This window comes from Chiroxiphia lanceolata, chromosome 4 (assembly GCF_009829145.1).
Source record: "Chiroxiphia lanceolata isolate bChiLan1 chromosome 4, bChiLan1.pri, whole genome shotgun sequence".
NCBI lineage: Eukaryota > Metazoa > Chordata > Aves > Passeriformes > Pipridae > Chiroxiphia > Chiroxiphia lanceolata.
Window position 1 is genome coordinate 75,217,066 of NC_045640.1, and position 17,488 is coordinate 75,234,553.

Consider the following 17,488-nt stretch of genomic DNA (forward strand, 5'->3'; position numbering starts at 1 on the left):
GTTTTCTGTAGTAGTAGCAGTTTCAAACTGTGTACAGTTGAGGCATAATTGTTTTCTATGTGGGACATATCAAGAAATATTCAAGTGGACTTTGAAGGTCAGTGAAACACTTTATACAAACCTGTTATATTAATATATTGAAGTTCAGAGGATTCATTTATGGTAATTACTTGGAATAGGCAGTAAGTCAAATGAGCCAACACCTGCAGGAATCTTTTATAATTTATTTTCTTAAATAAGAACACAAGCTGTCTGCTCTCAAGAAGTGTTATGTTATTTGAGAGAAGAAGTGTTACTTTTAATTACAGCAATCTTTAAGAGACACAGATGAGCTCTTCTGTCAGTGTGGTGCAGAATCTGCTTCTCTGTTTCTTTAATCCTTTGTGTCTGTGAAGTATTTCAAGAGTAATCAATTCAAACAATTGCTAAATAATAAATAATAATATACCACAGCTGCTCAAGCGTCCTCTTATGCTCTCCCTCTGTGCTTGTCTGTGCAAATGTTAACTTTGGCTTTGGAATTATCCTTTACACTAAGGTGTAATGTGGGTTCATCTTAAACTGCTGAACATCCTGGTCCAGGCAAGTGTAGCAGATAAAAATTGTTGTTCCATATTGATCTTTTTCATGCTTAATATGTTGAAAATTAAAGCTTACTGGCAGAGTTGAGTGTGGGAAGCTTAGGCAGCATTTACCCACATTATTAATGGTTCTCAACAGTTCCTTATTTTGATAAGTATGAAAATCACCCACAGGTTTTTTTCACAGTTATTAACATGTTGTCTGGCCTAATGTCTCAAAGCTTAATTATATTCAGAATGTTTGTAGCCAGCTGTGTGTGTTTGTGATTCCATCACTCCCTGAGTTCTGCTGCTTTTCCTCCTTGTGCACGATGCCCCTGTGTTAAAGTGTGTGAGATCACCTGCACCAGTGGAGCTGAGCCACTGTCTCAGCAGGTACCCTGTGTGTTTTGAGGATATTTGGAGTCAGGTAATCTGAAAACTTAAAAAAGGAGGGAAACCAACAATGAACACAAGATAATGGGGGCTGTAACCATCCACTTTGTCCTTACTGGTGATCACATTCATCAAAAATGTTATCAATGGGTTTCCTCCAAATACCTCTTTCCCTAAACACATCCTGAAACAAGATGAAAGGACATATGGCCCTCTCACTGTTTTGTGTGTTAGTTTGGATAATTCACTGAGAATTGAGCAAAAAATTGTCATTTTGCCTTCCTTTCTACAAAGAGCAGGCATTTTTTGTTGCCAGGAACAATGGAGTTCATTTTACCACAGACTCCAAAGATGCCCAAGGCTGACCCCGCACGTGGCACTCAAAGAGCTGTAAGACAGAATCCCCTGGGATGGCAGCTTTAGTATCTTCCAGGGTGTAAGCCAAGTATGACTTTGCTTTTCCTTCCTTGCAACACAAACAATAAAAGTAACAGACAGGATTAAAATGTGGTCGTCATGAGAGAAAGATGCAAAGATTTTGTGATGATTCCAACGAGTGTTCCCATTTTCTTGTGGTTCACCTGTCTTGTGTCACTGTTTTCTCAACTGATTTCAGCACTTCAACCAAAAGACCACAACTATCCAAAGCACACCCTCAAAAATTACTCAGCTCCACCGAATCTGAAAACTTAGTTGGATTAAAATTGTCTTAATCCAGGTTCAGGGGGATGTAGATTTGGGGGCTTGGATTGGGTTTTTTATTCCCATTATAGCCAGGAAATACTACAAAACATAGGATTGGTAGAGGTAAAAAAGGTAACATAATGATAAAACTCAGAGAGGGTAGCAGCAGGACACACCCCCTGACTGCAGACACTAGTAGGTAGCAGTGACATCACATTTTACAAATCACAACCTAATTCATTCCTAACCAAATCCCTGCAGGAAAAAGCCCTGCCCCTTCAGAGACTGCCCATGTTAAATGGTTCCCAGGCCAGGAAAAAAGTTCACCTCAGCCTTGTATTGGGGACACATCCTCCAAAGCCATTCTCCTGCAGTTAGGAGAAGCCCTCACTTGCTGAAAGGAGACATCTCCTCTTCAATTGGCGTTTGGCTTTCCTGGGCCTGCTGCCAGGGAATGCACGCTCCAGCTGCCAAGCCAAATGAATACCTGCTGTGGAAAGGCACACAGCCAAAGTCTGCAACAAAGCAGCCAAATCCCTTCCTGCACCTCTTCAATTAACATCTGGGTAAAGTGAAGGCAATTAAGCCATGGGGCAAATAATGCTCTGTAAGCACCTCCTCAGGGCCTGCCTGAGCTGGGACAGCTTCCCCTGCTCCAGGGTCCTGAGACCCACTCTAAGGACACCGAGGGATCTCACAGGATGTGCACACAGCAGCTCCTGCTAAGAGAACACAGGCAAGGGGGGTGACTTGAACGGTAACTTCAGGGAGGTAGATACAAACACCATGGTGAGTTCTGGCACAGCTCTACTGACACCACTGCTCACAAGAACTAAGTTCATCCTCACTCAGAACGATCCTCAAGGTCCCCTCCCAACCCACATCATCCTATGCTTCGATCTGTACAATGTGTGGCAAACTTATCTATGAGACATATGGCAGCAGGCAGGGGAGAATTCAGCTTTCTAAATTCTGTAGGACGTGATCCTCTCTGTTCCCTGTCTTTTCCTTCCTTGCTAAAGGAATTGAGCCAAAGGCAGTGGAGGGAGACACAGGAAAGGTAGAATCCAAGAGAGTTCCTCTGCAGCTCAGGACAATGGCCTTGCCTCTTTCAAGAGTCCCAGGGGGACCCACTTCCCTTGTTCCAGGCCTGTCTGCACAAGTACTGACTCACAGGACCAGGCTCTGTACCCCCTGCTGCATCACAGCCTGTCCACCCCCTCTGACTGCTGCTCCTCTGGGCTCCTGCCTCTGGCAGGAGCTGGCTGCACAGTTTCACACACTGCAGCTCCATGTCTAAAAACAGCCTCACGCTCCAGACCCCAGCAGACTGCTTCTGGCATTTCCTCAGCAGTAACCCCTGTGGAATGAGCCTGACGGTTCCCATCTTGTCAACAGTCACCCAAGCACAAAGCCCAGCACTGCCACGTAAACCCGCCTTACTCATGTGTCCAAGTACAACACATAACCTGACTGTGCATGACAAGGCCTTACTCAACAGATCTGCTCTCCAGAGCATCCAGTCAGAGATCCATCTACCTGCAGCAGATTATCTGGCCATCATCCAAACTGTTTATTGCCTTTGTCTGCTACAGCTGGGAAAATCCTGCTGGAATAGGGGCCTATTTTATATGTTATCTTTGAAAGCTGTGGGTCCCTGAAAACTTCTATGGTTCTTCTCTCCTGCTCTGTGTCACATTTTTTATTCTGATGCAAGTCAATCTACTAAAACAACAAGGGAAATATCTTCTTGTGCAACTCTGGATTTTTGACTCCCACCCAGTTTTCAGCTTGGAAGAACATACGTTGCCCAACAAAAAATGCTACTAAAACAGGACACATCAAAAGCCTCTCAGTTTTTTTAAGTCCTCAGGGGACTTAGGAACTGTTACCATCAGCTCTTTGAAATTCTCAAGATACTAAGCACCAAGAAAGTTCAGCTTGACTGTGCACTAAGAGCACCAGATAAATGAATGCAGACAGTAGAATGTACTCAGTCACAGTAAGCCTGCTGTTGCAACCTAAAACTGCTTGTAATCCTTAGAACTATTTCTTTTCTGGAACCAGAAAGAGGGTTTGTTTTCCAGCTTGGAGTAAATAGCATATTTTGGGCTCTATTGTAATGAACTTGATGAACTGAAGAATACTTATGTTTATATTTAAGTATTTATAAAATATTTACAGGAATGGCTGGGAAATTGCTTTGTTCTCCAGAGCTGCAGATCATGGAAGCAGAAAGCTTTCACAAAGAAATTTCAAATTGCTTACTCTGCAAGGGTACTTGAAGATGGTGACTGTCACCATTTGAATAATGTGTCAGTTGTCTGCAAGGACCTCTGTGGGAAGGCAGGAAAAGTTCTGGAAAAGTATATTCCACTTAGCATTACTAATAGAGGAACACATGCTTGTGCAAAACACGGCCAAGCGCCTTGCTCCGTGGATCTGAGCTCACTACCCTCTTCCACACAGAGACAGTGCACTCACAAACTCACCTGGCAACAATTATTAGAGGGCTTGGGGTCTTTTGGCCACTACTGTGTGATTGAAGGAGCTGAACACGTTGCCAGTGAAGTTGCTGGACTTCAAGGGGTGTCCACAGCCAGGAGAAATGAAAAGAAAGTCCCTATGCCAAGTGCAGAAACGGCTTTGCACAAAAAAGAAACAGCAGGCAGGTGTTCCATGTGAAACAGTTGGCATCATAAATAAAGCTGCCCTGCTGTCTGCAGAGATTATCTGAGGGATAATCTTGTCCTTGCATGTCAGCATAAACCTGACTTTTCACCTCGGCCCAGAAGTTCTTTTGGACTCTCACCTGCTCACAGCTTCACTTCTGACACCCACACACTGAATCTCAAATCTCACTAAAGCTGCTGGCCCTGCTACCTGTGTTTGATACTTGCCTTCAATGGACTGCTGATATCTCCAAGATCTATTTTAGCATGTCTTACCCATGTTCTTCTATTACATCTGTCATATTTGTGAGCTTCCAATGAAGTGCTGAATTTGCAGAACCATACAATTGTTACTGGATCTCAAAGATCACCCAGTCCAGCTGTCAGTCTCCTGCTACTTTGTAAAACAACACTCTTTCTGTAATATTCAGACAATAAACCTAACACACCCTGGAGCAATTATTTTTATTTCAGTAAACTTGCCAGTCTTCTCTTCCAGGCTCTCCAGCAGTGATGCACCCAAATCCCTTAGACCCTGGGTACCAATTTACCAACCCTCATCACCACAAAAATGTCCCCCAAAAAGGACAGTGCTCAGAGCAACCTTACACAAATCTCCCTCTGTCATGGCCCAACCCCAGCCCACCACGGTGTTTGCAGCTTTTCCCAGGTGATGTCCAGCCCTCCACACCTACTCACCTCTGCCAGAAATGCCGGCTTTCCACGGTTCGCCCGGAACAAAACGCCCCTTCAGGCCCCAGAATGAAATCCGGGGCAGGAGCCATCTGTCCTTGCCTGAAAGAAAAACACACAACAAGTCAGTCAGGGAAAGGCACAGGATTTCAACTCTCTGCTGGACAGAAGCTTTCTGCTGTAAAAATCCCCAAACCAGATATGAAGAGCTGAGAACTGTGCAGCAGTGGCCCATTACTGCTGCTATGTCTCTAATTCCCCACAAAGAAGGATGGTGACCCTGGAAGATACATAGGGGAATATCAAATAGTATAGGATTGCTGGGAACTTCACTGTGGATTTGCTTTGTTTTAAACTCACAAAGACATCTCCTGTTGACTTCAGCAGCAGTGCTAATTGTATCAGCATACCCCAGTAAAAGAAACATAAGGTGTTGGGTTTGTTTTGCTGATTTGTTTATCACAAAAATAATTTTAATTTGGGGGGGGTGTTGTGTTTTGTTTTTTTTTTTTTTTGTAAAAGAATAAGCTTTAACATAAAGTCCACACAAAGGAAGATCCCTTTAGCAGACAGAATTTGTAATGTCTGCTTACACTACATCTTAGAAGTCTTGGCAACCTTTTAATACTTTAAGATTATTTTAGAATAACTTAGAAGACATTAAATGCAATCAAGATATGGCAATCAAGCTTAACAGAAGCTTCCTGAGGCTGAAATTCGTGTTCTCTGCTGTTGCACTCATAGCAAAGAGCTCGAACACAACCAGACACCTCATTTTCACTCGTGCAGAGTTCTGTGGTGAGTCACAGCCTTCTAACGGAGTCCCAGCTCAGCAAATCTTCCTGACTATCACAAACTCAGCTGCTCTGAACTGCACTGGGAAATAACACAGTTTGAGCGGAATCTGCTTTAACTTACTGCACATTTTACATTCCTTGCCATCCAAACAGACTACCTGGGCTTTTGACTAACAAGGAAAGACAATGAGAAAGTCAAAATGTTACATACTTACGCAAAGGTATTACAGAATTTGGAGACTCTTACTAGTTAGGAAGAGCTGTTACTACTTCCAGTAGAAATAGCCAGGACTCTTCTACCGATTATTTGGCAGTAGCAGAAACTGATGTCTCAGCTAAAAGCAAATCAAAGTAGTTTCCTTGTTTCTCCATGAAAACATGCCTTGAAAGGGTCCAATAATATTTGTGAAAGGCATTACAAATGTTTGTCACTGTCTTTGTTGATTCTTCTTATACCTCCAATCTAAAAGTAAGACCAGAACCTTTGCTCCACACTGGATCCCACACCAAATGCTGCAATGTTCCTTTTTGCACACAAAAAGATACTTTCTATTGTTTCCACTGGAAGGTTCTTGACAGTGCAACAGCAAGACAAGGTGCAGAGGGAAGGAAAACCTTAATTCATTTTAATCATGCCAGAGAAAGCTGAGGAAAACAAAAAATGTTCCATATTGAGGACCCCTGCAGAAATACAATGCACTGATAGTGAACGACACAACCTACCTGACCTGCATCAGTGCTTTCCAGTGCTCCCTGGAGAAAACAGTTCAGAACCAACCCAGGCCAGACTAGAAATGCTAGGTACTAATCAAATCTCTTACCAGTAGTACTAATCAAAAAATGCAACTATCCAGAAACTTTAGCACTCTCAGAGCACTCATTTACTGCTTGACACCCGTATAAAGGAATGCCAGTATAACCAAGATTCAAAACTCTCATTAACACAGACTTGGTGAGTATTTATTTCTTCAGTCCATGCCTCAAAACTGTGTATTGGAGCCAAGATTTTCCCAAGCATACAATGGGAGCCTGAGGACTGCTAAGGCAGTTGCATGGCAATCACAGCAAAAGCATTTGTAAAAGATGGCCTGTGCTCTGATGTCTTTATCTCCCTTCAGATCATAAAGATGAATTTCAACCTTAAATCTCGGTCTCTTTCATTTCCTAGAGAACAACACTGTGTGTGTTTTCTGTTCCAGCTGACAACTACAGTGGACAGAAGAAACACCATCAAATGACTGCTTGATCTTACTTACTGGAAAGTTACTCTGAGTTGGAGGTTTTCCCTCTGCAAACAGCCTTGGCTCCTTCTTTGAGATCAAGAGCTTCACATGTAGACACACACAGACTGGAACTCCTGCCTTGAACTGGATAAATTATTCGATGTATGACTCTTACTCTTTGTAACAGTCATAGTTTAGCAAGGACTCCAGGTGAGTTAGAACCAAGAGGTGTCGATATAATGTACAAAGAAAAAGCTGAAAAATAAAATCACAGTGCCTTATTGAACAAAAAAACTCAACCAACCAACCAAAAAGCACACATACTCTGCTAAGAACAATTTATTCAACTGGTTAGTAGGAAAACAAAGTATTAGAAACAGAGCTAGCACAAAAAAAAAAGCACAAACACCTTGCTTCATTCCATACTACACCCAAACCCCAGTTTCTGTACTGTTTCACTTACAGAAAATATAATGTAGGCAACAGGTCGGTTTTATTCTTTTCCTCTGTGGCTGCTCTGCATGTGCTCATTCTCACAGATGTCTCTCTCTTCTTCATTATTTATGTTTCAGCTCTACATGCCCTGGGCACAAGACACTCCTTTCCAGGTACTCATTATCCCAGACAAACAATTAATGCCCACCCGTGCAGCAATGCCTTCCCCATTTAACTAGAGAAGGATTTTACAACAGTTTGGTGCCCAAAGTGTGCTCCATCCGTAGGAATGACTATCCTGTTCCTATGCCACTTGCACTAGAAATGCATTGTCTAATGACAACTTCTCCCAGCCTCTAAGCAAACCATGTTCAGTGCACGCTCCTCCTCAAAACCTGGCCTCAGGCTCATCAAGCTCTCAAGGTCTCTCCTCACTGAAACCTCACCCTTCTCACCCCATCACCTTCAGTCTTCTCAGTCATCCAAGGATCAAAGGCAAAGCAAGTGAACACATCAACAGTGCTAAAAAGGCACAAATCTAGAAGAAAAAAACACCCTGAAACACACAAAACTAGGAGAAAACACATACAATGCACCCTGTCCAGGAGGTGCTGGGATAAGGCTCTTCAACACCTGCATCTCTCCAAGGACAACAGGGAGTTGTACAAACCCCAGCAGAAGGCAATTTTAAAAGGCAAAGACTTGTCTGGAAACAAAAATGTTTCAAGACAAAACTGCTCTGACAAATTAACACTCTGGGGCAGCCCAGATAGAAAAGAGGAAAATTATTTCACTTTATTTCACATAGGCAGAAGAAAACAAGGACAATTATACCTTAGCAAAAAGTTCCCTCTTCAGTAATGTCCCAAACTGCTTCCAGGATTGCACTTCCAGCTTTATTTCTGCACAACACCAGAGGAAGGGTTGACTGGCTCAAAACAACCAGGTGGAAAGTGTGTTTGGGGGAACACGTTGAGCTCTGTACAGGTGGGACGGCCACTGCTCCGCCCTGCCCTCCGTGAGCCTCAGTCAGCCTCTGGTCCAGTCCAGAACGGCAGAGACTGACCCAGGGGCTGCTCCAAAATGGCGGGGACCGACCCAGGGGCTGCCCCAAAATGGCGGGGACTGACCCAGGGGCTGCCCCAAAATGGCGGGCACCGACCCAGGGGCTGCCCCAAAATGGCGGGCACCGACCCACGGGCTGCCCCAAAATGGCGGGCACCGACCCAGGGGCTGCCCCAAAATGGCGGGCACCGACCCACGGGCTGCCCCAAAATGGCGGGCACCGACCCAGGGGCTGCCCCAAAATGGCGGGCACCGACCCAGGGGCTGCCCCAAAATGGCGGGCACCGACCCAGAGGCTGCCCCAAAATGGCGGGGACCGACCCAGGGCCTCGAGAGCCCCAAAATGGTGGGGACCGACCCAGGGCCTCGAGAGCCCCAAAATGGCGGGGACCGACCCAGGGCCTCGAGAGCCCCAAAATGACGGGGACCGACCCAGGGCCTCGAGAGCCCCAAAATGGCGGGGACTGACCCAGGGGCTGCCCCAAAATGGCGGGGACTGACCCAGGGGCTGCCCCAAAATGGCGGGGACTGACCCAGGGGCTGCCCCACAATGGCGGGGACCGACCCAGGGGCTGCCCCAAAATGGCGGGGACTGACCCAGGGGCTGCCCCAAAATGGCAGAGACCGACCCAGGGGCTGCCCCAAAATGGCGGGGACCGACCCAGGGCCTCGAGAGCTCCAAAATGGCGGGGACCGACCCAGGGCCTCGAGAGCCCCAAAATGGCGGGGACTGACCCAGGGGCTGCCCCAAAATGGCGGAGACTGACCCAGGGGCTGCCCCAAAATGGCGGGGACCGACCCAGGGCCTCGAGAGCTCCAAAATGGCGGGGACCGACCCAGGGCCTCGAGAGCCCCAAAATGGCGGGGACTGACCCAGGGGCTGCCCCAAAATGGCGGAGACTGACCCAGGGGCTGCCCCAAAATGGCGGGGACCGACCCAGGGGCTGCCCCAAAATGGCGGGCACCGACCCAGGGGCTGCCCCAAAATAGCGGGGACCGACCCAGGGGCTGCCCCAAAATGGCGGGGACCGACCCAGGGGCTGCCCCAAAATGGCGGGGACCGACCCAGGGGCTGCCCCAAAATGGCAGAGACCGACCCAGGGGCTGCCCCAAAATGGCGGGGACCGACCCAGGGCCTCGAGAGCTCCAAAATGGCGGGGACAGACCCAGGGCCTCGAGAGCCCCAAAACGCAGGGACCAACCCAGGGGCTGCCCCAAAATGGCGGGGACCGACCCAGGGCCTGCCCCAAAATGGTGGGGACCGACCCAGGGCCTCGAGAGCTCCAAAATGGCGGGGACCGACCCAGGGCCTCGAGAGCTCCAAAATGGCGGGGACCGACCCAGGGCCTCGAGAGCCCCAAAATGGCGGGGACCGACCCAGGGGCTGCCCCAAAATGGTGGGGACCGACCCAGGGGCTGCCCCAAAATGGCGGGGACCGACCCAGGGCCTGCCCCAAAATGGCGGGGACCGACCCAGGGGCTGCCCCAAAATGGCGGGGACCGACCCAGGGGCTGCCCCAAAATGCCGGGGACTTTTACATAACCACATGTCACCCATTCTAGGCCAGATCCCAACATAACCCTGCAGCTGTGAGACCATATATCCCAGTGTCCCATTCAGAGAGCACTACGGGATGGTTAAAAAAGCCAAATAAAGGCACAGGAAAGTTAATAAGGAAATTCAGACATTGCCAGTAACAACAGTTGAGGGACATAAACACCGTGTTTGCATTTAGTCAGTATTTTGTGGTTTTGCATTAAAAGGAGATAATTAATTAAAAGATATCATGCATATTATAAAACTTAGAACATTGTAATCTCTTGTTAAAAGATTTTCAATTAAAAAAACCCATAAAGTTAACCCACACTGTTATGATTTACAACTTAATTCTCCATTTTCTGAGGAGAGGGAGTTTTCTTCTGATTCCTAATTAGAAAGGGCTGTGGAAATTGAGATATTAAGTACATTGATAAAAGAGTCTCCTAGAAGTGAACTCTCCTCAGAGACTGAAAGCAACCCTAACCTTGTTTTTATGTCAACTTGGGGAATACAAAAAAACAAAGAAGAAGGAAATTTGGAGCAACTTATGAAATGGTTTTCGCAAAAGAGAACTTGCTAACCTTAGGCAAGTCAGGTGTTCATGCAACACAAACCTGGCAGTTTTTCCTTGTGCCTGGGATGGGGCATAACCCTGCTCTGACAGACACCTCCCCTTCCTATGTCCATGCAATTTCTTTTCTTTAGCTGCATCAGAGAAGAAAGAAAATGGTACAAAATGAAACTGAGACAAAAAGGAAATCCCTCCTGCTTTTCTTTTTTTTTTTAAATAACAATATCTTGTGCTTACTAAAGTATCACTTATATGACCCACCTTTCCAACATACTTAGCCAGCCCCACTGAACATCTGTGACTTTCTGTATTTGGGAATAGAATATGAGAACATTCTTATGGAGCATCACAACAGGATTTTACATGTCCCATACATACCACATGAAAACCTTTGGAAAATCACTATTGCAGGAACACCTTCCTTTTGCAGAACTGGACAAAACAGTTACTAGCAGTGCTGGAAAGGATATAGCTTTTCTAATTTTCAATGGTTGCAATTAAACCTTTTAATTAACCATAAACTGTGTTAGGCTTTAATTTACTCTTAGCCAGGTTTTAGCAAAATGGTGTCATAAGCTACTTTTGCAAGAATGTATCTTGGGAAAATTACTAAAACAGTAACTTTTGCTAAACTGACCTTGATATGCTTCAATGAGCAAAGCCTGGGAAAGAAAAAAATATTGTTGAACTTGGACATCTGGAAGGACATTTTTCAAAAAACAGAATACAAGTAACAAGAAGAAAAAAGGCTTTGTATTTGTGCTCGAAAAACCCACCAGAGGGCAAAAGACACTAAAAAGATTACAGATATGGACTAATTGTTACAGAAAAGGAGAAATTAATAGCCAAAAGAAGGTAGAATAGGAACTCAGAAAAGAGAATTATGTAATTTAGAACCAATGATCAATTATCTCTTTGCTTTCTAAAAGGTAAAAGCAGGTGAAAAATACTATTATTGGTGCCTGTGTGGGGACTGGGATTCTTTCAGTCTTTCACACACACCTTGGGCCAGAAACAAAGTAATGCCTTCCTTTCTAACACTACCAAGACCGTAGGAGAGAGTTTTATTTATTCCAACACTTGCAGAGTATTTGGCAACAGAGGCAGAGAACAGAAGCAGGCGCCGGTCCAGAAATACAGCTGTTTGTGGCAAAACTGGCAGAATCAATTCTCGCTATACAGAATATCCAGGGGGTCAGAGGCTTATTTCAGTAACTGTTTAGCTGCCTCAGCTTTCCACGTCTGAAAACCCAGAGCAAAGACAACGCTTTTAGTACAGGCGCTTGAAATCTGCTGAGGAAACCCCGAGGGGAGCCGAGCCCGCTGCCCCCTCAGGCGTTTCGCGCCCTTTTCGCCCACCGAGCGCGGCGCGCGCTGCCCGCCACAGCGTGAGGGGATCGAGGAGCGGGAGCAGCAGGAGCAGCAGGAGGAGGAGGAGGAGGAGGAAGAAAAGGAAGGAGCGCGGAGGAAAACTCCCCGATCACCGCCGCGTATCTGTCGGTGCTGCGAGGGGAACTGCTGGCGCTGCGAGTGAGGGATCGCCACCGCCTCAGCGGCACCCAGCCCCGGCGCAGCAAGGCGGAGGAGGAGGCGAAGGAGAAGGCTGTGGTGGCCGCCGCCATGTCGGTCAGTCCTCAGAGAGAGAAGCGTCGCCGTAACCAAGCGAAGAGGCAGGAGCCGAGGCAGGTAGCGGGACCGGAGTCGCAGCGGAACGGGCAGAGCCGAGGGACGGGCGGAGCTGAGGGCGGGACGGAGCTGAGGGCGGGACGGAGCCGAAGGATGGGCGGAGCTGAGGGACCGCCGGAGCCGCGGGACCGCCGGAGCCGCCGGTCGCCGGGAGAAGGATGTTGCGCCTGAGGGTAGAGCTGAGGCCTCGCAAATGGTCGGACTTCGTTTGCAGTCTTTGGTTGCCGTCAGCTTCTGTTCCCGTCTCTCAGCACCGCCCGTCCCTCAGCACCGCCCGTCCCTCAGCACCGCCCTTCCCTCAGTTCCGCCCGTCCCTCAGCTCCGCCCGCCTCCCGTCGGTCCCACTATTTGCCCCGGCTCCTCCCTCGTCGCTTGGTTACGGCGTCGCTTCCGTCCCTGGGGACCGACCGACATGGCGGCGGCCACCACAGCGTTCTCCTTTTCCTTCGCCTCCTCCTCCTCCTCGGCGTTGCTGCGCCCGGGCTTGGCGCCGCTGAGGCGTTGGCGAGCCCTCACCGGTCCGGCGCCGCGGGCCGCCTGCAGCGCCAGCAGCTCCCCCTGCAGTGCCGACAGGTACGCGGCGCCCATCGGGCGTTTTTTTCTCGTTCTTTCCTCCTCCTCCTCCTCCTCGGTCCCCTCACGCCGCGGCGGGAAGCGCGCGCCGCTCTGGGCGGACGAAAAGGGCGTGAAAGGCCTGAGGGGGCAGCGGGCTCGGCTCCCCTCAGGATCGGCCTCGGCGGTGGATGCCCTCGGATCCCCGATGAGTTCCACTGTTCTTCCCGGGAAAATGGAGGTCTGTGCGAGCGGGACGAGGGGCGGCGAGCGGGCCCGGCCCTGGCCTCGGTGATTTAAATCCCGGTGGGGATTTAAGCGGTGCGCCTGGAAGGAGCCCTTGCGGTGTGATTTTCCTGTCCCCTCCCCGAGGGGAAGCCGGTATTACACGTTTGTTTGCTCCTGGTACCTTCAAGAGCCTCTCAGTGGTTTTCTCGAGCATTACCATGTATATTAATGGTGTGGTGGCAAGCAGGACACGGTTTGGTGCAGTGAGGACCGTTGTCCTGACATTAATCAGCGCGCTGATTTAATTGATTGTGCTGTCTGCACAGGGATTCTTGTGCTGGTGGTGTAGCACAGCACCTCCGAGCACTTGCCTGGGTGTGGATGGGAGGGTTTCACTCGGTTCCTGCTTGTCAGCCCTTGCGTTTCTACTGGAGTTGTCTTAAATGCTGCCTGAAAGTTGGCTCTGTTTGGCAGAACCCAAGTGCCTGTGCTGAAAGCATTGTCTTTGCTCTGTGTTTTCCAGCGGGAAAAGATGAGGAAGCTGAACAGTCATTGAAATAAGTATCTGCTGTTCTGTATATGGAGAATTGATTCTGCCAGTTTTGGCCCAAGCAGGTGTCTTCCCAGACCACTGCATATCCTGCTTCTGTTCTGTGCTGCTGGTAACTGTTTTTTCCAGTTGTGCAAAAGGGAGATGTTCCTGCCAGAATGATGTTCCAGAGGTGTTTGTGTGGTTTGTATGGGATGTGGAGAATCCTGTTGTGATGCTCCATATGATCTTGGGCTTTTAGTGTATAGGTTGATCTGGAAGAGCAGCTGAGATCTTTGTTTCTGTCATGCCCTGCAAGTGACTGGATTCATTTACAAGAAGAATTCAGTGAGTGAACTTTCTGTTGTAAAGTCGCATTTTACTGGGTTCAGATTAAGAGCATCTGTACTCGAGGATACCACAGGGGCGGGGTGGCATAGTAACACGTATGAAATCTGTCATTTAACCTGGTCATTACATCTGTCATAAGTGTCAGTAAATCTGTCACTGACCAACGCCTGGTCAAGGTTTTCATGTGGCTAATGTTTAAAATAATAATAGTAAGAATTCACTTCCTAATTTCAGTGTTTTGAATAGCTCTTGCAATGTAACCTTTCTGTACAGCTGAAGCTTTCCTTGTTCAAGTAGTTCCTGTGTAATATTTCCATCGAAGGACATAGACTATCTGGATTCTGAACCTGAGAAGCACCAAAATATTTTGGTATTTCGGTATTTAGTACTTAATATTTTTATATTTGGCATCTGTGAAAAATGCTATTTCCCCTCTCCTTTCCCAGTAGATATGAAATAGGAAAAACAGAGCACTGTTTGCATTGATATCTTTCTTAACTTCAGAGTATCCATGTAGCTGCTGGAATGCAGGAGAGGTTGGTTCTTGTGAAGTAGGACCATTCTATAAGTTCTTGCTAAGGTACAATTATCCATGTTTTCTTCTGCCTGTTTGAACTAATGTGAAATAATTTTTACCTTCTATATATGGACTTGTGTATTGCTGCAAAAAATAATCCTTCTGAGATGGAAATGGAGCAGAACAGCCCCTCGACACCCCTGTCACCATCCTTTTATCTGCTGCCCTTGGCTGGGGCCTCCCCCAGGCACAGCTGTGCTTCCCTGTTCCCTGTGGGGCCCAAGGAGTCAGTCCCTGCCATAGTGGGTGCTCTCGAGGTCCTGGGTCAGTCCCCGCCATTTTGAGGCTCTCAAGGTCCTGGGTGAGCCCCCACCATTTTGGGGTTCTCGAGGTCCTGGGTCAGTCTCTGCCATTTTGGGGCAGCCCCTGGGGCGGTCGCCGCCATTTTGGGGCAGCCCCTGGGTCAGTCTCTGCCATTCTGGACCGCACCAGAGGCTGACTGAGGCTCACGGAGGGCAGGGCGGAGCAGTGACCGTCCCACCTGTACAGAGCTCAACGTGTTCCCCCAAACACACTTTCCACCTGGTTGTTTTGAGCCAGTCAACCCTTCTTCTGGTGTTGTGCAGAAATAAAGCTGGAAGTGCAATCCTGGAAGCAGTTTGGGACATTACTGAAGAGGGAACTTTTTGCTAAGGTATAATTGTCCTTGTTTTCTTCTGCCTATGTGAAGTAATGTGAAATAATTTTCCTCTTTTCTATCTGGGCTGCCCCAGAGTGTTAATTTGTCAGAGCAGTTTTGTCTTGAAACATTTTTTTTTCCAGACAAGTCTTTGCCTTTTAAAATTGCCTTTTGCTGAGGTTTGTACAACTCCCTGTTGTCCTTGGAGAGATGCAGATGTTGAAGAGCCCTATCCCAGCACCTCCTGGACAGGATGCATTGTATGTGTTTTCTCCTAGTTTTGTGTGTTTCAGGGTGTTTTTTTCTTCTAGATTTGTGCCTTTTTAGCACTGTTGATGTGTTCACTTGCTTTGCCTTTGATCCTTGGATGACTGAGAAGACTGAAGGTGATGGGGTGAGAAGGGTGAGGTTTCAGTGAGGAGAGACCTTGAGAGCTTGATGAGCCTGAGGCCAGGTTTTGAAGAACAGTGTGCACTGAACATGGTTTGCTTAGAGGCTGGGAGAAGTTGTCATTAGACAATGAATTTCTAGTGCAAGTGGCATAGGAACAGGATAGTCATTCCTACGGATGGAGCACACTTTGGGCACCAAACTGTTGTAAAATCCTTGTCTAGTTAAATGGGGAAGGCATTGCTGCACGGGTGGGCATTAATTGTTTGTCTGGGATAATGAGTACCTGGAAAGGAGTGTCTTGTGCCCCGGGCATGTAGAGCTGAAACATAAATAATGAAGAAGAGAGAGACATCTGTGAGAATGAGCACATGCAGAGCAGCCACAGAGGAAAAGAATAAAACCGACCTGTTGCCTACATTATATTTTCTGTAAGTGAAACAGTACAGAAACTGGGGTTTGGGTGTAATATGGAATGAAGCAAGGTGTTTGTGCTTTTTTTTTTTTTGTGCTAGCTGTGATTCTAATACTTTGTTTTCCTGATAACCATTGGATAAATTGTTCTTAGCAGAGTGTGTGTGCTTTTTGGCTTTTTGCTTGTATATTTGGCTTTTTTTTGTTTGTTCGGTTTTGGTGTTTTTTTAACCAGGCACTGGGATTTTTTTTTTTTTTTTTTTTAGTTATCATGACACCTTTTCATTATAACTCCTCTGGACTCTTTGCTACACTGTCACTTACAAACAGTAGTCTTTTTTAATTAATATTTTCAGTTCAAGACAGGGGTTACAGTGTTGATGTGTCTACTTGTTAAATTCTCCGTCTCAGAGAGGGAAGCCTATGGAGACTGAATTTGTAGTAAGTAAGATCAAGTAATCCTTTGATGGTGTTTTGTTAAGAGCTGATGAACCAAAAACCTTCCTTTTTCCACACTTTTGTGGCTGGTGAGCTCCTTTTCCATGTGCAGTGATGGCATATTAATACTCTTCAGATTAGAGTGGGGAAACGCTTCTTTTCCTGTGGATTTGTAGTGTGTTTTTCAAATGAAATACTAGCAAATGAATCAAAATGTTTTGCAGTGGTTACCATGGTAGATCACACACTTAAAAGTGTCTTCCTGGTGAAATTTGAGACCTAAATATTGTGTATCTTTTTGTCTTTGTAGTGATGAAGCAACAGTTCTCTCAGGGACAAAGCTTGCCAACCAAGTGTTGCAAGAAGTTCAAAGGGATGTAGAATCGTGGGTATCTGCTGGGAACAAGAGACCTCATCTCACTGTCCTATTGGTAGGAGACAATCCAGCCAGTCATATCTATGTCAGGAACAAGATAAAAGCAGCTGCAGCTGTGGGTATGTCATAAAAATGATCCTTTGGTAAGCACAAGATACCGTTACTTAAAAATAAAAAAATAAAGCAGGAGGAATCCCCTGTTTTGTCTTAATTTAATCTTGCACCATTTTCTTCCTCATCTCCTCTGCTGAACCTAAAGAAAAGAAATTGCATGGACATAGGAAGAAAGTAGTTTTAATGTCACTGGAGTGAGAACCCTAAGTTTAATTCTGTATTGAAATGTTGTTAGGAAAGAATTTTTCAGCCTCAGACAGGTTTTTAGACTAAATGACCAAGCTGCCCATAGATTCCTTTCCCTTTGCTAACGTGTCTCCTGTTTTTTGTTTTTCTCAGGCATTTCTAGTGAGATCATTGTGAGGCCTAAAGACATTTCTGAGGAAGAGCTCTTGGATCTGACAGTGCAACTCAACAAGGATTCGAGAGTTAGTGGTTTGTTAGTTCAGCTTCCTCTGCCCGGTGGGTGACACCTTTTGTCCCATTTCTCCTCTACAGTCTGTGTGAGAGGAAAGAGTGTGAGGCTTTTGGGCTGCTTGGGGACATGAGAAGCTGTTGAGAGAGGACATGCATCATGA

At 46.8% G+C, this 17,488-nt stretch overlaps 2 protein-coding genes across 18 annotated transcripts in view; one reads left to right on the forward strand and one right to left on the reverse strand.

Annotated features, from left to right (window-relative positions):
• Nucleotides 1-258: 258 nt before the first annotated feature.
• On the reverse strand, nt 259-12,736 carry LOC116786267. The gene is made up of 5 exons (XM_032686716.1): nt 12,703-12,736; nt 11,871-12,585; nt 10,680-10,772; nt 5,012-5,107; nt 259-387 (listed from the first exon to the last, which is right to left on the reverse strand). Exons 1-5 carry the CDS (start codon nt 12,734-12,736, stop codon nt 315-317), a joined length of 1,011 nt encoding a protein of 336 aa, XP_032542607.1. The 3' UTR covers nt 259-314.
• The window catches only part of LOC116785682 (probable bifunctional methylenetetrahydrofolate dehydrogenase/cyclohydrolase 2), a 32,805-nt gene continuing 27,935 nt past the window's right edge, over nt 12,619-17,488 (forward strand). For 11 of the 17 annotated variants that reach the window (XM_032685640.1, XM_032685630.1, XM_032685639.1 and 8 more), the window contains exons 1-3: nt 12,619-12,895; nt 16,731-16,915; nt 17,250-17,372. In XM_032685640.1, the coding sequence (XP_032541531.1) occupies nt 12,735-12,895; nt 16,731-16,915; nt 17,250-17,372 (469 nt within the window). In that variant the 5' untranslated portion in view covers nt 12,619-12,734. The other 6 variants (XM_032685636.1, XM_032685635.1, XM_032685633.1 and 3 more) reach the window with 6 other exon arrangements.

Bases quoted from the DNA above. Each gene is read 5' to 3' on its own strand.
- LOC116786267 (XM_032686716.1), bottom strand. From the start codon at position 12,736: ATGTCGGTCGGTCCCCAGGGACGGAAGCGACGCC. The intron at 12,586-12,702 runs GTAACCAAGCGA...GGCGGTGCTGAG, and splicing joins CCAGGGACGGAAGCGACGCC to GGACGGGCGGTGCTGAGAGA. The intron at 388-5,011 runs GTGAGTAGGTGT...AATACTTCACAG, and splicing joins AGCCGGCATTTCTGGCAGAG to ACACAAAGGATTAAAGAAAC.